This window comes from Quercus robur, chromosome 12 (genome assembly GCF_932294415.1).
Source record: "Quercus robur chromosome 12, dhQueRobu3.1, whole genome shotgun sequence".
Lineage (NCBI taxonomy): Eukaryota > Viridiplantae > Streptophyta > Magnoliopsida > Fagales > Fagaceae > Quercus > Quercus robur.
In genome coordinates this window covers 1541855-1563674 of record NC_065545.1, presented here as the reverse complement: position 1 = coordinate 1563674, position 21820 = coordinate 1541855, and the positions used below count along the sequence as shown (strand labels likewise).

The 21820-nt window shown below is 36.6% G+C and overlaps 1 protein-coding gene across 1 annotated transcript; it reads left to right on the top strand.

Annotated features, from left to right (window-relative positions):
• Positions 1–14885: 14885 nt before the first annotated feature.
• Positions 14886–16345, top strand: LOC126710180 (uncharacterized). The gene is made up of 2 exons (XM_050410564.1): positions 14886–15065; positions 15740–16345. Exon 2 carries the CDS (start codon positions 15740–15742, stop codon positions 16343–16345), a length of 606 nt encoding a protein of 201 aa, XP_050266521.1. The 5' UTR covers positions 14886–15065.
• Positions 16346–21820: the final 5475 nt, after the last annotated feature.

Below are 21820 nucleotides of genomic sequence, written 5' to 3'. Positions count from 1 at the left end.
AGTTAGTAATTTTGTTTATAAAAAAAGCAAGAATATATAGATTTGAAATTAAAAAAATTATAATATGAAAAGTTAAAATAAATGTTATATAAATAATATTAAATTATTAAAAATCTGACTTGTAGTTGTCCTACTTCAAATTTTATTAAAGCAACCCTGATTTGGCCCACGTCACTACTGCATAGTACCATAGTTGCGTCTTCATTTCTCAGGTATCAACTCTTTACTTTTTTTTTTTTGATAGGAGTATCAACTCTTTACTTAAAATATGACTCATTGCTATAACGTATTCTTTTTTTTTTTTTTTTTTTTTTTTTTTTTTTTTTTTTTTTTTGAGAAACCACCCCAGGAATAGGGGGGAAGCAATTCATTTAGGAAAGTCAGAAAAATACATAGAGGTTAAGTCCGGAGGAACATCCTCCATCCAGACTTGATAAGAAGGAAAATTACAAGCCATTCGAGCCAAACCATAAGCCACTCTATTCCCTTGTCGGCGAGTGTGGCAAAAGGACACCTTGTGAAAGGCCTTGGATAGGAGATTAATGTCCTTAAGAATGTGACCAAAGCTTGAAGACACGAAGCCCCCATTGTTAATGGCTTTGATGATGACCTCTGCGTCACCTTCGAAGATCACCTGGCCAAAGTTCAGTTCCCTTGCCAGGCTGATTGCACTACGCACTGCCAACACTTCCACTGTCTCTACAAAAGTAGGCAGAGGAATAGGATGTGTATAGGCAGCCATAACAAGACCTTTGTCGTTCCAGATAATGGCTCCCAAACCAGCTAGGCCTTTGGAGGAGAAAGTTGCACCATCAAAATTAACCTTCAGCCAACCCGGAGGTGGAGGAGACCATTTAGGTGGCCTGACCGTGGGAGGAGCACGATGGGGAGTGGAGGAAGCAAGCTGGAATTCCTGGAGGTTTTCAAAGGCCATTGAGTTGATTTTTTCAATTGGAAGTGCAGCTTCACCAACACGGATCTGATTCCGACGAGCCCAGATCAGTGCTACTGTCATGGCAAATAAATCCGTTCGGTTGCTTTGATCCTAGCTTAGATGAATAATATCCAGCAGAGAAGTGCAATTCACAGCTAGCTTGATTAACCAACTAAAATGAACCTGCCACACAGGAATCAAGCTTGTGCAAGACCAAAGTGCATGGAATGATGTTTCTTTGTCGAGATTGTAGTGAGGGCAGGAGTCATCAGTCAATATTCTTCTCTTCCTGAGGTTCACTCTAGTGGGTAGGGCCTCCGAACTAGCTCTCCACATGAGAGTTTTCACTCTATTTGGAATTCTAAGGTTCCAAATACCCTTCCAAACTTTTTTAGTCAATGACAAATCAGAGGTAGAAAGACCGTCAATCATTTCATAGTCCATGATCAGTTTGTAGTCGGATTTGACGGAATAAACCCCATTAGAATTCCTGGACCAAAATAGCTTATCCTCACAGCTTTCAAGGCTTAGAGGGATGGCTTTGATCAAAGCGGCTTCATGAGGCAAGAAGGAGTTATCAACCACATTTTCAAGCCAGCAACTTTTATCATGGTCAATTAAAACAGAGACTTTGGCATCATTATCAAGAAAGTCCGGAGGAGAAATTACCTTTTGCGGCCGGGGAGTTGGGAGCCAGTCATCATGGTAAATACGAATAGAGGCACCATTGCCCACTCTCCATTGCAGACCTTTTTTAATCACAGCCTTGCCCTTTGAGATACTTTTATGCAAACGATCCGTTACCTTCCTTGGCATCAAGAATGGAGCCATTCAGGAAGAACTTCGTTTTAAAGAACCTGTGAAAGAGAGAGTCTTTATTTTCCAGCAGCCGCCACACCTGCTTAGCAAGCATGGCTTTATTGAATTTTTGTAGCTCTTTGAATCCCATACCTCCCAGGTCTTTTGGCTTACACAGTGCGCTCCATTTAGTCCAGTGAATTTTTCTTTGATTCCCCCGCTGCCCCCACCAGAATTTTCTGATCATGGACTCAATTTCTTCACAAAGAGTAATTGGGATTTTGAAGCAACTCATTGCATAGGTTGGAATTGCTTGGATGACTTCCTTGAGGAGAATTTCTCGCCCCGCTTGGGATAGCAACTGCTCCTTCCAGCCTTGGAGCTTAGCTAAGACCTTCTCTTTAATGAACATCAAGCTTGCTTTTTTGTGTTTTCCAACTAAGGATGGAAGGCCAAGGTATTTCTCATGTTGTTTGACCTCCTGAACTCCCAAGAAATCCTTAATTTGGTTAAGAGTATTTGGCGGGGTGGACTTGCTAAAAAAAAGACCCGTTTTGTTTCGGTTGAGCTGCTGACCAGAGACTTTCTCGTAGACTTTCTTGTGGCAATTGGATTCTGGCAAGTATGGAGAACGATGGTGTAGAGATAAGCAAAGATTCTGAGGGCATATATATATATATATATATATATTTTTTTTTTTCTATTTTTTGGTTTTTGTTCTGGGAATTAGGGATTTGTTGAGGAAGATAGATTTGGGCTTTTTTTGTTTTGTTTTGTAATTAGGGATATGTTTACTTGAAAGAAATTTCCTATATTTTTGGGTTTTTTAACCATTTTTTTTTTGGGTTGAGAAGATGGGTTTGTTTACATTGTTGTACCAACTTTATTTTATTTTTTGAATTTTTTTCGACAAATTTATAAGGGTCAATTATAAAATTTTAAAGTATAAATTAAATTTTTTTGGATGATCTGAATTTTAAATTTTTTGCTGCCAAATTCTAAATTTTGAGAGGGGTGGGGGTAGGAGGGAGGGAGTGGCAGTAAAGAAAAATAAAATTTTGCTGCCAAATTTTAAAATATACATTCTTTCTTTTAAAGCAAATTAGCTATTTACGATAGTTAGCATGTTTGTCGTAAATACAAACTCAATTAGAAAAAAAAAAAAATTTAATTGCGATGGATAAATGTTGTCACAAATGTGAAAAGTAAGGGGGGAATTTTCCCTCCAAAATATTTTACCAATTTCGATGGCTTCATGTTTGTCGCTAATACCCTTTTTTATATTTACGATGGAATCATGTTTGTCACAAATAATAACACCATAAAAAAAATATATTTTGTATTTTCGATGCACAAAGGCCGTCACAAGTGTTAATAGTACTGACGGTGTATCTTTTGTCGTCGTAAATAATACCCTCTTTTATATTTACGATGGAAGATTGTTTGTCGCAAATACTAACACCATAAAAAATATATATTTTGTATTTTCGATGTACCAAAGTCATCACAAGTGTTAATAGTTCCGACGGTTTTTCTTTAGTTGTCATAAATAATACCTTACTAGCGACGAACATTTTTATGCCGTCGTAAAAAGTAAGGCAGGAACATTTCCCTCCAAAAAAAATCACATTTTCGACAAAAATAATAAGCATTTTTGATAGACTCATTTTGCCGTCACAAATGTGTTGATATTTGACGAGTCATTGTCGATGGAAGAGACTTGCCGTCGAAAAAGCTAGTTTTTACGATGGTTTTTGTAATCGTCGAAAAAGTTTCGTCGCAAATAGCAATCTTTTTTGTAGTGTTCACAAATTATATTCATTATTATATCAGCTTGTCAATGTTATTTATTTTGCTTTTAAAATCCACCTTTCACATTTATAAGACTTAACATTTCATTTACAAACTAATGTGACAATCTTAATAAATAATTACTTTTCTATAGTGCTACGGATACTATAAATTTTACTACATTGAATTTACACACTAATGTGTCGCTAATCATATATAGAAAGGATATATATAAATGAAGATTTGAATTTCCTTTCAAGGAAATTCAAATCTTCATTTAAGGGTATTCTTAAAATAAGAAAAATAAATAAATAAAAACTTCATTTAAGAGGTGGTTGAAATCTATCAATCATAGTTATGACTACATTAGGTTGTAAATTTTATGTAGTAAAACTCATAGTATACTTGGCATTTTTTATACGTTTTTGTGATTAATTTCATATCAATTTGTAAGTGTTATATAGTAAAAGTTATAGTATTTTTAACATCACTCTCATAATATTTAGAGTAATGCTAGAGATATTATAAATTTTACAAATTGATATGTAACTAATTAATAACAAAATAAGTAATTTTGATATTCATTTATTATGCTTTTTAAAATTCACAAATCATATTCATTGCTTCGTAAGTTTGTTGATGTTAAATTATAAAATTTATAGTAGTTTTAGTATTTTTCTTATGTTAGATCTTAACTAGGTTTACATAATATTGTGAGGAGGATAAGACAAACTATTTCTCAGCACTTGATTTTGTTACATGCACACACAAAAAAGCTTGTCGATCTTGGATGAATTATCAACCCATTACTCGATCAAATCAGCATGTCGAAAGCTAGTACAAATTGTTACAATTGGTTCACCGATTGGACCTTGCTTTTAGAAAGAAACTAATGCATTCCTTAGTTTGTACTTTGTACCATGCTTGGACTAAGGTTAATGCATGTATATATTCATTTATGTAGTAACAGAATGCATTAGGTCCTCTCCATTGAAATAGATATGAAAGTATAACCTTGTCTTTTTATTTTCGAAATGCATGCAGTACATTAAGAAATCTTTATTGCAAAGAAGCTTCCATTTTCTCAGCAACAATAATAGCCAAACCCTAGAGGAGGTCTTCACCAAGAACCACCAGAAACTTGTTGAACAAGGAGGGAATTGGCTAAACAACACATCGAATGCATGCTCAGTGGTAGCAGGTCTCTTTGTCACAAGTACCTTTTCCACCGCAACCAACGTGCTTGACGGTTTTGAAACCACAGTCAATAAGGCATCCAAAATTTACGCTTGCTCATCCTTTGTGTCCTGCTACTCTTCACTCATAGCAGTTGTCATGTTCCTTGCAATTCCCACATTTGGGTGTAGAGAAAGAGATTTCCGCCACGCTTTACCACTAAAGCTTTTCCTGGGTTTAACAGCATTCTACATTTCCATAGCTTCTACCTTGGTGTCCTTCACAACCGGACATTTCTTCATCTTTAGGAATCAACTAAAATTTCTGTCTTCCACCTCCTATATAGTGACCTACGCTCTGGTAACAGTGTCTTCTATGGCAGTGTTTCCACTCTACTTTCATTTGGTGTGGGCTACCTTCAGAAAGGTGCCACAACGTAACTACAAGGTTGATATTCCTTGCTGGTTTTTGGAAGAGTAACTAGTATTTACATTCCTATCATCAAGAATCTGATGGCTCAGGTTATTGATTGACACACCTTCTCCAATAATATTGATGCTGAACTTGTACTGTGTGTTCTATTGCAATAAAGCAAAACATATTTATCTGGGTGATTTGAATATTATCTACCTTCTTAATTAAGTTATTGAACCAAAATTTATCGTTGGGACTTCAATTGGTCTAAATGTTTTATTTTTTTATTATCATTATGAATTTGAATTTGAATGTTTTGAGTCAACTTCAATTATATATATTTGTAGGAAATAAAAATTTTATAGAGTTTGTATTTTCATTTAAATTTGTTGGATTAGTCATTGTATAAACAAATATGTCGATCTTTAACATATAATTCCAATGGTCTCATCTTTTTAGTAATCTCCCTAAGTTAGTTAGACATAGGACTATAATGATCCGTTTGAAGGGGGGAGGAGGGGGAGTAGAGTAGAGTAGAATTGGTCCAAAATTAGTATATTTTCAGCCAATTCTACTCTACTCCCCCTCCCTCCCCCCTTAATTCAAATAGGCCCTAAATAATTGAAGTTTTACAATAGCGACTTAGACCACTAATATCTTATTGCTATCTCGAGTAGAAAACTTACTACCACGACCACGTGACAGTTCCAAGTCCATGGACTACTTCTTTCTTGGATTCACAGCAATCACAAGTGATAGTTTTTAGACCCCTTAAAACCAATTGATTTAACCTAGGTAATTAGCCAAGTTGTTACTTAGTCCACTTTAACAAGTCTAGGTTATCACAATAACAATGATCAAATCAAGCAAAGTAGCGGAAAATAAATAACACAAGATATGATCACCTAGGAAACCAAACCGGTAAAAACCTGGGGAGGATTTGACCTAGCTCTCTTCACGGTAAACTTGAATCCAATATCTTGAAAGAATCGAAGGTCATACAATAAGACTTACAAACCCCCACGCTCAACTTCTTATTGCTACCAACCAGTAGAACTTACTGACACGACCACGTGCAAGCTCCGAATCCACGGACTCCTTCTTTCTTGGATTCACCACCAGATACAAGCACACCCGCTTGTGTTTTCTTCAAGCTTCAATGGCAGCAACTGAGTTGATCATCAAGGTGTAGATAAATCTTCTCCTCGAAAACTATAAGCTTGTGTAAAGGAAAGCTCCTGTAGATCTCACAAGAGATTTACACAAACCGCAATATGAGCAACACTAAATCGTGGCTAGGGTTTGCCTTTTATACTTAGGACAAATAAGAAACCCTAAAAACGTTTTAAAACACCTAGGGCTGAGTTGGAAAAATCTGCAGAAAATCATTCTGCCCGAGCTTCGATCGATTGAGCCTGTCTTTCGATCGATCGAGCTAGGCCGAAAGACACAATGCTTTCCTACTTTAACTCGATTCCAACTTTACATAAATGCACAACTTTGAGCTAGACTAAAACACTTCTAAACACATTGTTTTGATCATGGTTTGCCAACAATACAAATTAGAATTCTAAATACATAAAATCCTAAGTCTTTAGAACCTAACAAACTCCCCCTTTGGCAATCCGTGACAAAACACAACTAGAAACTCAAAGTTTATAAAATAAAAAGCCATTTACAAAAATAATGCTCATAAAACAAATTCAATCATAACTACTATCCATCAGTTGCAAGTGTAGACAGCAGCTCAATTGAATCAACTTGTATATTTCCTGAAACACTAAACAAACTGCATAACCGCATGTGTGGAAACAATACAAGTAAACAAATTAACTTCTTGATTTCAAACAATACACAATAAAGACATATATCAATGAATAACTCATAAATATAAATCAATAAACAGTTTGAAACAAGAAACATATAAAGTATCAACAAAAAATAATACTCCCCCTAACATGAATATCCCAACAAAAACATAGCAAGAGCTAAAAATGTAAAGTACAAAGTGAAGCACCTAGATACAATCTAAACTCCACAAGCTCCAACCAAAAAATATACTCCCCTGAAAGCAAAAACTCTACAAAGTACTCTCCCTTTTTGTGACGAAATGCCAAAGGGCAAACAAAAATCCATCATCAAAAGGGAGGTGGTCTAAACTGCGCCAACTCCACACGCAAGGCACGGATCTCATCGAGCACGTCCACCAAAATCTGTCCATGAGCTGCCTAAACGGTCAAGACATGATCCAAAGTACGACGAATGTCTGAATCATCCGAAGCAGTCGGTGGAGGAACATCAGCATCAGCAGTAGCACCCGATGTCTCAACAGCATCAGCACCTATAGAAGAGGGAGGAGGGGGAACAGCACTAGATGGCGCACCTTTAGGACGTGAAGGAGCAACTCTTAAGTGAGCAGCCCTCTGGTTAAGAAAGGTGGCACCTATGGGAGCAACAACATGCACAAGCTTACCAGATGGGAAACCATCTAAACCTAAAAAGAGCAAAATCCTATGAATGAAAATAGGATGAATAAGCGCATGCCCTTCGGCAGAACTCCTATGATCCTCGTTCAAAGAGCGAAGGAACAAATGAGGAAAACTGATAGACGCTCCAGAAACAAACGCATACAAAAACACACATTGCTCTAGAGGGATGGTATGGAAATGAGAAATAGGCCACAACGAATGACATGCTATCCTAAAGAAAAGATAGGCAGTCTCGATAAGCTCAGCAGACGTGATCCGAGGATCAGAACCCCACTGGATAGATGACCCAGTGATGTATGACATGACAACATCTAATGAGGGTGACTCATCATAGGGATAGTCAGGCTCCCGAACAACCGGAACCCCAAGAGCCTCAGCCACTACCCGAGGGGTAATGGTGAACTCAACATCTCGTATCCAACTCCTAACAAGGGTGTTGGAATCATAGACGTGGCAAGAGAGGTTCGAGAAGAACTCTCTAATCAGGGCGGTCGGGGGTGGATAATCTATCTCTAAGAGAGACAACCAACCTCTAGACTCAAAATTAGCCCTAATGGCCGGATCAAGCTCATCTAACACAACAGCTCGCTCAGCCCATATCTTACGCTTACTGTTCAAAGTCTCAAAGGCTTCTCTGCACTTATCATTCCTAAACACCTCACTCCTAGAGGGAGACTCAGAGGAAGTGGAAGGGGTCCTATGGGCTCTAGTTTTCCTAGGCATGATGCTAGGATAAGGACCAAAACACAGAGCAAAAGAACAAAAACACAAAAGACAAAACCAAGGGCAGATTGCAAGTTAGCAGAAAAAAAAAATATATATATATATATATATATATAGAGTAAAAATCTATATGATGCATGAACAATTTAAATGATATGATGCATGTTCTAATGCAGTGCAGTTAAGTTCACATTTACAAAATTGGCTTGAACATAGAGGTATTAACACAAAAACCCCAAAATTTGGAAAACCACTTGATCAATTTGAAAGATATTGACGAATTGATCATCATACATGATAGAGTTCAAAAATTAATGACCAAATACATCAATTTAACAAGCCAATTTCATCAATTTAACCCAAATTGAACAAAATCCCCAATTCGGAACAATTTCAAACCCTAGAATTTTCAATTTTTCAAAAACCACAAAATTGATCAAATTAAACTACAAGAATCATGATAATAACATCCTAGAACAAAAACCCAATGATTAATTTCACCAAAAAAGGTTTGAAACATCAAAAACCCCAAAATGTGAAAAGTGCCGAAAATACCCAATGAATATACATGAAAAATGCACGAAATCATGAAATAAAATGTGAAAGGAAGGGTAAAAAGGACTTACTGGCCTTGGAAGACAAAAACCTTGCAAAAATCTCGGAAGAAAACAACAAAAAATCTTTGGTGGAGCCTTAGCCAAGTCAGAGAGAGAGGAAAGGTTGAAAAACTTTTTGAAAAAGTACCTTTGAAAAAGACAATCTGACTTTTTAAAAAACATGTTTCACAAGTTTCGATCGATCGAAAAAACAGCCTCGATCAATCGAAACAGACAGAGACTCTATCAAAACATTTTGAAAAGAGTTCGATCAATCAAAAATCAGTTTCGATCGATCGAAACAGACAGAGGCTCTCTCTAATATTTTTAAAAAATTTTGATTGATCGAAAAACAGAATGGATCGATCGAAATGGGCAGAGGCTCACTAAATTTGAGGAAAAACACAATTTTTTGAAAAACATTTAGAATCAACTCAAAGCATTGAAATTTAAGAACAAAATGCATGAGTATGTGATGATATGATTTTCAAAACAAGAAATTTAAGCCCAAATTCCAAAAATAAAATTTCTTGCATTCTCCACAAATTTTCAAGCAACAAATTAATTTTGCACAAAATTCAAAGTATTTGCAAAACTTGGTTGGTCAGACCATAAACACACACAATAACATGTACAAAGTTTAGCAAAGAGTAACTCGTGTAGTGTGTGCAACTAGCAAAAGCTTGAGATACATGTGAAGTGATATGTGGATAGCAATCAATCACAAAGTCTACAAAATTCATCACAAAGAATTTAAAAGAGACTATCACATAAAGAGTTATATCATATAACTCCCACATCTCCTAAATCATAAGCTTGCAATCATGTAAGTTACTTGAAATTATGTCTCATAATATACATATCAATTTTTAGTCATGTGAGTTTGGCATAAAGCCTAATAGTACACACCAATTTTAAGTATTAAGCAATTTAAACAGAGACTTCACCTTATGTTCTTTTTGTGCATGTGCTACACTTTCTCGTGCAATCTTATGATATGCACTAAGGTGTTCATGATTGGCTAGTGAACAGTGGTGAGATGGTTATTTATGCCTTTCTCTAAAGGTTCAAGTCCGACATTCAAAAGCATGTTACTTCAAGATTAAGACAAAGTAATCAAAAACCATAAATATCTTTCCCACACAACATGCACTACAAAGCTTTAACTAGTAAAGTGCAATAAATAAGCTCATCAAAGTTAAACAAGGTACAAACGACATGTTATGTGAAAATAAATTGACCAACCTTGTTTTCAAAAACCAAGAAGAATAGTACAAAAACAAAATTTGCTTCCTTTTTCTTCCTTTATTTTTTTATTTTTATTTTTAATTTAGAATGAAATGCATAAATGTTATGCAATGCAAATCCTAGAAAAAAAAAAAAAACACAACAAAACCAAAGAACAATGGTTACAAAGGGTAGAACAATGAAGCACAAGGACCATGTTAAAAAGACTCAGTTAGTTCGAGTCTTTTGCATCCAAAATCTTTTAGATGCACCATGAGCATCAAAGTTCTTATTCACATGGGAATGATTACCAACTTCAGGATTGGAATAAAGGTTTAAAGTTTTTACCAATTCACCAATGAGTACCATAGGATCTTGTGCTTGAGGTACAGGTACTTTTGGTTTGTTTGCTCTCTTTGCAGCTTGCAGCTTGTAACAGTTTGGATGAATGTGTCCAGACTTTCCACAAAAGTGACAAACTCATGTAGGCTTATCATGTGTCTTGTCCTTAGATAGGGTAGGCTTCTTAGACTTAGACTTTTTCAAATCAACCCTAATCTTCCTAGATGATGAAACTTCTATGGGTTTGACAACCTCACTCACAGAGGGTTTAACAGTTTCACTCACTATCTCACTTACAGAAGGTTCAGAAGAAGAAGATAAAGGAACAAACTTTGTGGAATGGGGAGCAGACACAGAGATGCTTTCAACATAACCTAATCCAGTTTTGTCAGAAGAAGACTTTTGAACACTCAGCATTTAATCAAATTTAGAACTAGCAGATCTAGCAACCGATAAATCAAGTTCCAAAGATTTAACTTTATCAAGCAAAAGCATATTCTCAGTTTTCACATTGTTCAAAAGTTCATTAGCATCAAACAGTGTAACAAGCAAATTCTTCTTATTAAGCTCAAGAGATTCAATTTTCTTCAAGCCTAGTTCAACATTCATAGCATCCTTTGCAGCAACTTTGCAAAGTTTATTATAGGCCTCTTGAAGATCTGCATCTTCAGAGAGTTCTCCATCAGAAGGGTTCTCTTCAACAGATATGCTCTCATCGACTACAATAGTAGCGGTGAAAGCAATGAAGTTTCCATCTTCATCACAATCAGACTCATTATCAGAAACTTCACCATCACTAAAGGTTACAGCTATAGCCTTACCCTTAGACTTCAAATAGGTAGGACATTCAGATTTCATGTATCCATACCCTTGACATACAAAACACTGAGAGTCCAAAGAATTATTGGAAGATTGACCTACTTTTTCTCTAAGTTTATCATTATTGTTAACCTTAGTGGGATCATGCTTCCTAAAGTTTCTAGGTTCAGCAGTGTTTGTGCCTCTTGCCTTTCTATTACTATTCCTAAGAAAGTTTCTAAAATTCTTGGCTAGGTAGGTAATTTCTGTAGCAGAGAGCTCATCATCAAATCCACCACTTTCAACATCATCAACTGACTTAAGAGCCATTGATTTGGATTTGGTAGTTTTGGGTAGATCCAACTCATAAGATTGAAGAGATCCTACAAGTTCATCAACAGGGATGGAGTCCACATCCTTACTTTCAGTAATGGCAGTCACCTTGGGTCTAAAATCTTCAGTTAAAGATCTAAGAATCTTCCTAACAATTTTAGGTTGATCATAAATTTCACCCAAGTTAAAAGCAGAATTAACAATATCATTCAATTTAGCATAGAATTCATCAAAAGATTTATCATCAGACATCCTCATGCTTTTAAATTTAGAAGTCAATTGTTGCAATTTATTGATTTTAACAGCCTTTGTGCCTTCATGCACAGTCTGGAGGATATTCCAAGCAGTATGAGCAACCTCAACATTAGAGATTCTCTTAAATTCCTCCATAGAAATAGTGTTAAAGATCGCATTCATAGCCTTGCTATTAAATGCAGCTGCTTCTTTTTGAGAAGTTTCCCACTCACTAACAGGAGTAGTGGGCTTCTCCCATCCGTATTCAACGGAGTTTCACACTCTCTCATCAATAGATTTCAGGAATGCTTTCATCCTTACTTTCCAATAAGCATAATTATTCCCATCAAAGTGAGGAGGAATAACTAGAGAGTGTCTGTGTTCCATGACAACAGGGGTCAAGGATCAGCTCAGTGATCAAAGGATCAACAACAAAAGAGCAACCCGCTCTGATACCACTTGATAGTTTTTAGACCCCTTAAAACCAATTGATTTAACCTAGGTAATTAGCCAAGATGTTACTTAGTCCAATTTAACAAGTCTAGGTTATCACAATAACAATGATCAAATCTAGCAAAGCAGCGGAAAATAAATAACACAAGATATGATCACCTAGGAAACCAAACCGATAAAAACCTGGGGAGGATTTGACCTAGCTATCCTCAAGGTAAACTTGAATCCACTATCTTGAAAGAATCGAAGTTCATACAATAAGACTTACAAGCCCCCACGCTCGACTTCTTATTGCTACCAATCAGTAGAACTTACTGACACGACCACGTGCAAGCTCCGAATCCACAGACTCCTTCTTTCTTGGATTCCCCACCAGATACAAGCACATCCGCTTGTGTTTTCTTTAAGCTTCAATGGCAACAACTAAGTTGATCATCAAGGTGTAGATAAATCTTCTCCTCGAAAACCCTAAGTTTATGTAAAGGAAAGCTCCTCTAGATCCCACAAGAGATTTACACAAACCGCAATATGAGCAACACTAAATCGTGGCTAGGGTTTGCCTTTTATACTTAGGACAAATAAGAAACCCTAAAAATGTTTTAAAACACCTAGGGCTGAGTTGGAAAAATCTGCAGAAAATCATTCTGCCCGAGCTTCGATCGATCGAGCCTGTCTTTCGATTGATTGAGCCAGGCCGAAAGACACAATGCTTTCCTGCTTTAACTCGATTCCAACTTTACATAAATGCACAACTTTGATCTAGACTAAAACACTTCTAAACACATTGTTTTGATCATGGTTTGCTAACAATACAAATTAGAGTTCTAAATACATAAAATCCTAAGTCTTTAGAACCTAACAACAAGTACTCCCACTTGTGTTTTTCTTTAAGCTCTTTATGCAGCAACTGAAGCAATCACCAAGCTCTCGATCGACATTAATCTTGATCTTGATAACCCTAAGTGTGTATGAAGGCAAATACTTCTAGATATCACAAGAGATTCACACACACAGCATAAACAACAACAACAAAACGTGGCTAGGGTTTTTCCTTTTTTACATAAGGCAAAACATAAAACCCTACACATCATATGGGTCTGGGCTGAGTTGGAAAATTCTGCAAAAAAACATTCTGCACGAGGTTTGATTGATCAAATCTAATTTTCGATCGATTGAGCCTTGCAGAAAGTAAACAGTAATTTTCTGCAATTACTCGATTCCAACTTTACAAAAAACATACTTTGAGCAGCCTAAATCTAGACTCTAAGTTTTGATCATGGTTTTCCAACATTACATATTGAAGTTCTAAAACATGTAGATTCTAAATCCTTAGAACCTAACATATGTCAATCTCCGTATATTGTGATAATGTCATTCAAAAAGAGAGAGGAACAAAAAAAAGTTTTTTTGCTTTATTTACAAAAATAAATCAAACATTAGTGTTTGCATAGTAAAATTTGAGGTGAGATTTTAATTTTTAATTTTCATTTTTCAAAATTGACCCCACCGCGTTTTGTATTTCAATTTATGAAAACTGTTTTAAAAATGGCTTACTCAACAAGCCCTTGCTTTTGGGATATTGATCAAAAGAAAAAACTAGAACCTGATTTTTTTTTTTAATTATATATATATATATATATATATTTTTTTTTTTTAAATTTAAGCCAAAAATGGTAGAACAGACATCTTCCTTTGCCTCAATTCCATCTGTAACAGCAACCTAGAGAGTAGAGATCCCTATTACATATAAAAGGGTGGTGAGACTATTCTACAGTACTGCTCCCTCAAGAGGGAGTGTTCTAAACTAATATTTAACTTCAGCAAAAAGTTTTGTCATGTTATTATTTGTTTAATTTTTGCTCTCCAATAATGAAAATAAAAATAAAAATGCTAATAGCAGTACTATATAAAACCTTAGCAAATTATGAGACCCCAAAATCATTTTACAGCTTAATTACTTTTAAATCCTTAACTACGTACTTAATAGCCTAAATTTCAAGTGATTAACCAAATTTCATATTACATACATATATAAACACAAGCTAAATTAAATATAAATCAATAGAAACTTAAGGGACCAATAGAATTCATAGAGTAAATTTCATGGACTAAGAGTACAGTTTCATCAAAAGTTTAAATTAGCAAAAAAGTAAGAAGAATATAATTTCAATTTTAATAAAAAAATTGTAAAATTGAATCAGTTCTGATTTGGCCCCGAAAGATAATCTCGATCTTTGACTCCTTTATTACTATAGTTATTGCGTGTTCATTTCTCTAGTATCAAATTCTTTACTTCATCTTTTTTTATAAGAATCAAATTCTTTAGGTGATATCAATATTGTAAATAATTTAATCAAATACTTTAAAATAGCATGTTCCCCTTCTTTTAAAAAAGTTAACATGTTCCCTCGTTCTCTTTTTCAAGGTAAGGTTCTAGGTTTTTTTTGGTAAAGAAAAAAGGCTTAAATTTGTGTACAAAAGACGAAGAAGAGAGAAAGAGCGATTACTCATTAATGATATGGAATATTAGCTGAATTATGCTCCAAGTCTTATGGGTCCCGTTTCACTTCACAATCTCCTTTAACATCATTAATTAATTAAGCAGGTGCACTAATAACCAACATAATGATAATGCTATAAATAAACTGGTAGGTTTCCGTGAGCCTTGGACGATATTGCATCAGAAAGCTCAACACCAGCATATCATATAGTATTGGAACTTGGAAGGCGACTTGGCAGCCACTGACATCTTTCCTGGTATAAACAACTTCAGTAATTACTTTGTTAATGAATTGCCACAACAATTTTATTTTTTTGTCTGAATTAATGTGTTATGTTCAATTTAATTATCTATATGTAATTCAAGTAAAGAACATCTTGCATTGGGTTTCTTAGGGGTTCTCCTTTTATTGACTAAAGTACACTTTTGGGCCTCAAAGTTTTAAGTTTTGTTTCTTACACTTTACATTTGATTCTGTTTTGATATTGCTTATGTTGACTATTTTTGTTAATAATCCAATAGTTTAGTGCCCTTACTATTTAACTATTTCACAAAATACTAATTCTAAAATGTAAGAATTGTAAATAGAAAAAAAAAATATTATGGATAATCAAATATTATGTAAGAATTGTAAATGGTATGCATGTCATCAAATAGAATATTTAATTATAAATCAAACTAAAAAATGGCCATATTTTGCAGGATATATATTTCAATTAGTGTTTTTTTTTTTTTTTTTTTTTTTTTTTTTTTTTTTTTTTTTTTTTTTTTTTTTTTTTTTTCACATAAGGATGGCAATTGGTATGGGGTTCGGAGGATTGCAGATTCATTTACAGTACTCAATGATTAAAAAAAGTTCCATTGTTGCAAACTTGTTTCCACAACCCTAATCCTAATTCTGTCCATTTTTCATCTTCACTGTTCCAAATAGATGGATGCTGATACATATTGTCTTGAACAAGAGAAACCATTGGATGATGATCTCCACTTTGAACCCTATCCAAACCTTGAATCCCATCCCGTTGAGGACGTTGCAGAAAGATTGTCTCAAAGTGCAGCCAAAGGTGAATGGAATGAAGTCGGTAACATATGTCAAAAAGACTGGCTTTTAAATGTTCCGATCACCAAGTTAGGGGGCACGGTACTCCACCTAGCAGCGTACCATAACCTAGAAGATATATTTGAACTTCTTCTACAACAATTAGCTCCCGGAAGTCTTCTCGCAAAAACTTGTTTAAAGAGGAAAAACTTCAAAGGAAATACCCCTCTTCACTATGCAGCATCAGTGGGGAGTGTGAGGATGTGTCGTAGCATCATAGATAAAGCAGACTCAACAACATTGCTAAGTGTTCGCAACAATGAAGGCGAGACTCCTCTCTTCTCAGCAGTACTTCATGGTCACAAAGACGCTTTCGTTTACCTCGATTCTATCTGCTGCCCCGAAGAAATCTCCAATTACTGGACAAGGAAAAATGATGACACTATTCTCCTTTGTGCCATCTCTGAAGAACACTATGGTGAGTATTTTCTTGCTTAAGAGGAACACAATGATGGGTAATTTTAGAGTTCATTCCTCTCACGTATGAGTCTTAATAATTAAATTCATGATGAAACTCATTATTAATGTGAGAGAAATGAGTATACATTTATCTTATTCTTAGAGTTCCTATAATTTTCCATTGTTAGATATGTTAGAATATTTAAATTTCATTTCAATATTGTTCTTGGCAGAATTGTCCTTAATAGTAGAATTGTCCTTAAATTTCATTTTTAACATCCATCTGAAAAAGATCACATTTACTAGCAGCAGCAACAGCTAAGAGGGCACGAACAGATGAGATACGAGCAACTGGAGCAAAAGTCTCTTCATAATCAATCCCATACTCCTGTGTAAAACCTTTTGCAACAAGACGAGCCTTGTAGCGCTCAATGGACCCATCAGAGCGAGTCTTGATCTTATAGATCCACTTACAACCAACCACAGACTGTCCATGAGGGAGAGTGACCAGATCCCAGGTATGGTTTTTGGTTAATGCATCAAGTTCCTCTTTCATTGCAATCTGCCATAAAGGGTCAGTGGAGGCCTCACGATAGGTTTGAGGCTCGTGAAGTGTAGCAAGGGCAGTGTAACAATGATAGTCAAGTAAATGTGTAGGAATGGATCTTACCCGGGTTGAGTGGCGATGTGGAATGTCTTGTGGAGGATCTTCAGGCGGAGCAGGAGCAGGGGACCCAGGCTCAAGGTGGGGTAGCTCGTCATCAACCTGTTCATCTTCAACCTGTCTAGGAGAAGCATCAAAAATATCTGGAGAGAAGTCCAAAGAAGGATCAAAAGTATTTGTAGAAGGAACAAGAGACTCGTCTGGAAAGATTTCTAAAACAGAGGAGTTAGTCAAGGAAGAACGAAAGTGAGAGAGCTCAACAAACAATCGGTGTTCCCAAAAGACAACATTACGAGAAACACGAAGACGATGAGAGACAGGATCATAACACCTATACCCCTTTTGAGTTTCGCCATAACCAAGGAAACAACAAAGTCTAGATCGAGGTTCAAGTTTGTTGTGCTCATGAGGCTGAAGAAGAACGAAACAAGCAAATCCAAAGGATCGAAGGTGATGATAATCAGGAGGTGACCCAAAGAGACGCTCATACAGAGTCTGATTATGGATGACAGCACTTGGAATGCGATTAATCGTATGAACAGCATTAAGAGCAGCTTCACCCCAAAATGGGGCAGGAACTTGGGCAGAAAGAAGAAGAGCACGAACAGTGTCAAGAATATGACGAAGTTTTCTTTCGGCTCGACCATTTTACTGAGAGGTACCTGGACAAGTTAGATGATGCACAGTGCCATAGGAATGTAACAAAGCTTGAAAAGCATATTGAGTATATTCAAGAGCATTATCAGAATGAAAAGTTTTGATACGTTTGGAGAATTGGGTTTCAACCATTTTGGCAAAGTTGCTGTATATTGGTAAAATTTCAGAACGAGATTTCATAGGAAATATCCAACTATAACGAGAATAATCATCAATAAAGACAACAAAATATCGAGATCCACCAATACTAGCAACAGAAGAAGGTCCCCAAATATCAGAATGAATTAACTCAAAAATACTATTAGAAATGGATTCACTGTTATTAAAAGGCAAAGCTGGTTGTTTTCCTAACTGACATGAAGTACAATCAAAATTGTCTTTGGACACAGAACCCAACAGACCCCTAGAAGCTAACTGTTGTACCCGAGAAGATGATGCATGACCAAGACGAGAATGCCAAAGTGCAAGAGATGGTAAGGAAGAAACTGCAGTAGCTGCAGCAGCAACAGAAATAGGAGCAACAGGTGGAAGATGAAGATTGTCCACGGGAAACATACGCCCAACTCTAGGGCCGGTCCCAAGCTCTTGTCCCGTCCTCGGATCCTGCACAATACACCCAGAATAGTCAAAAATAAGGCGATAACCTAATTCAGCTAATTGTCCCACAGAGCACAAATTATAGGATAGGTCAGGTACATGGAAGACTCCAGGAACAGAAAGGTTAGAGGTTGAAACAAAACCTAAACTATTTCCATGCATGGTGGAACCATCAGCTATATGAATATTTAGAGGATGTGGTGCAGGGTCAAGTTTGGAGAATAAGGATGAGTGAGGTGTCATGTGATTGCAGCAGGCAGAATCAAAAAGCCAAGTTTGAGACTTACCGGGTAGAACAGATAGGGCAGTGGAAAGAGATGCATTACCAGCCATACGAACAGCCTGATCTATGATCTCCTGTAGTTCAGTGGGGGAGAGGTTGATAGTGGATCCAGAAGACTAGGACTCAGCTGAGGTGGAAGCCATTGGCGGAGTAGGCTCAGTATTAGCAACAGCAGCAGTAGATTTGTTGCGACGGAAACAAGTCTCAATGGTGTGGCCAGAACGCTTGCAATAGTTGCAGACTTTTTTGTTGGACTACTTGCGACGATTGTGAGAGCCAGAGGAATCACTTGATTGCTGAGGTTGCTCTATGAGTGGAGTAGATGGAGTAATAGCCAAAACATTGAGCTTATTCTGGGCTTGAAGGGTTCAAGACGAGCTTCTTCTCTAACTAACTCATTCACAGCAGTATCAAGAGAGGGAGCAGGACTGCGATTTAGAAGCTGACCTCGAATGGGCTCAAAGTCCTTGTGAAGTGATATCAGGAATTCATAGAGGCGAAATTCATCTCTGATGGAAGCATATTGCTGAGCATCCTTTGAGCATGCCCAAGTTGGATCAGAAAGGTCAATTTGGTCCCAAATGTAGCGAAGCTGATCATAATAGTCATTGATGGATTGCCCTGGTTCTTGCCTGAGTTGATGCAATTCAACCACTAACTGATATTTCATGGATCCATGAGTAGTGGAGTACCTTTTGGCCAACATATCCCATGCAGATTTTGCATCATCAAAGCTGCCCAACAGATTGGAAATAGAGGGAATGGAAGTGTTTCGAATCTATGTGAGGATCATGTGGTTATGACTATCCCATTCAATCATGCGACCAAGAAAAACAGCATCTTCTTCACTTGCTCCCTTGACAGGAATAGTCATTGCACCAGTACAATAATGCCAGAGCATGCGACCCTTAAGAAAACTGCGCATAGATTGAGACCAAGATAAGTAATTTTTATTCCCCTCCAATACAGTATTGATGGGGCGAGGAACAAAATTATCCTTTTTATCCATTTAGAGACACAATATGCAAAAACAGACAGCAGAAATGAAATCTACGCGAAAAACTGGGTAAGGAGAACCTGGACTGAAAAAGTCAACCCTGAAAAAGTCAACGGTCAACAGTCAACGGCCAGTCAAAGTCAACAGTCAACCTGAAGTCAACGGTCAAATCCAGATTCAGAAGGTGACGTCAGCGGATGACGCAAGCAGTGACGTCAGCAAGCTGTTAGGGCTGACGTCAGCGAGGCTATTGAGGCGCGTGGAGGCGCGTGGAGGCGCGTGAAAAGAAGCTGTGGCGCGTGGTGGCACGTGTGGCGCGTGATCGGCGGAACAGCAACTTTGAATGGCGCGTGGGGGCGCGTGCAGTCTCCGATGGCGACGAGGCTTCCACGAATGTGTAGATCGGCGCTGGACGATCTCAGTGGTACCTTCAAAATCGTAATCGGAGCAATAATTGCAGCGGAGCAGTGGTCTGTGCAGTGTGAAACTCCTTAACGACGGCGGCTGCAGGTCCGGAACCCAAGGACGACGGCTGGATGACGTCGGAAGTTCAACGGCGAGAGGCTGCGGTGGCAGTGTGATGGCGGAAGCGTTGTTAAAAGGAAGCCACACTAATGAAGACAAGACTGCTAAGAAAAGGTCAGAGCAGTGGCTCTGATACCATGTTAGAAATACTGGAAGATTGTATTGTATTTCATAATGAGAGAATATACATCAGAGCCTTATATAGGAGGCGTAAGTGTGCGGTACAAGTAAAGTGTAGTACAAGTACAAGTGTGCTATACAAGAAAGGTAATTGGGCCTAAAGCCCATAATATAATATAATATACATTAACAAGGGCATTTTTGTTTGGATAACAAATCAAATAGGCCGAGGTCCATTTACCGAATGGATCAAGCTCAGATTATAGACAAGGCCTGTGCAAGGAAGTCATCAGATTGACTTAAAATGGGCCCATAAAAATCCCAGCCCGTGACCACAAAGTTTGACCCTAGGCAAGTCAACATACAACAACAGCATGGTTGGAGGCCCACACAGCAGCCCAAAATAAAGGAGGGTTAACCAACATAAGTTATGGATGTCAAAAACAACAATGAAAAACAATGAACCAGTCCAAACCTTCCAGGCCCAGTAACAGTCAACAAAAATGAGCTCAGCTAAGCCAATATCGAGGTTATTTTTCCCTTTTTAAATTTTAATCTTAGAGATTCAAATTTTTTTATAAATTTTTTTACAAATTGTTGATGTGGTGAGTTATTATTGGTAAATGAAAAAATAATATTAAAGGTGAGCCTAGATGAAAATCAATAAAAGGTTAGCCACGTTAATATTTTGTAAAAATGTTCTAAAATAGCCCGTGGCTATAGTATTACTCAACCTTGCTTATGCACGAAAATGATGAATTATAGTAGTGCTATTAATATTAGCTTAAATTATTAAATATATAGAATATTAGTTTGACTAGGATATTTGGAAGTACTAAATGGTTTTTTCTTACAATTTTCACAATATTGGTTATGCCAAATTTCTCATTATACTACTATTACGTATAGATTGTTTACGCCAAATTTCCTAAAACTACTGTTATATGTCACCTATTATGGCAATTTTGGCTATCGCCAGTATAAACCCTAAACCTATAGTGGCGCTTTTGAAAGTGCTGCAATAGATATGGTCTATATCGGCAATCTGTAGGTCTATAGCGCCGCTTTAGAAGGATGTACAAATTGTAGCGGTTTGAAAATGCCGATATTGGTCATATTTTTTTGTTAAATTTTTTTATATAAAAATAATAATAATAATAAATAGTAGGGCTTATCACAGCTGTTCAAAAGTACTGCAATAGGTCCAAAATTGAGAATATATATATATATATATATATATATATTTTTTTTTAAAGAGCTATTATGGCAATTCTAAAACGCAGCAAGACATTTGAGACGAGGATATTTTCCTGATGAATTAATATTTGCACAAGTCTTTTTTTTTTTTTTTTGGGTAACTGTACAACTCATTAATTAGCTTATTATTCTTTTCTTAAAGTATGCACCATTGGCATTTCGTGTGCTTTCTCATTTAGCACCAGGACTACTTAAAAATTTGCCTCCTCATTGAAGCAAAGTATATTCGCCTTTTCTTTTCTTCCTCCTCTCTTTCTCTTTTTCAAAGGCAAGGTTCTAGTTCCTTCGCTTTATTATGGTAAAGAAAAAGCTAAATTCTTGAACAATAGATGACAAAGAAGCCGCCCTAGCCACGGCTCATTCCTGTTGAAGCAGTTCGTTACACACTAACTGATCAAGGTGATGCCTAATAAC

Coding starts and splice junctions, on each gene's coding strand:
- LOC126710180 (XM_050410564.1), top strand. CDS start 15,740: ATGGATGCTGATACATATTGTCTTGAACAAGAGAAACCATTGGATGAT.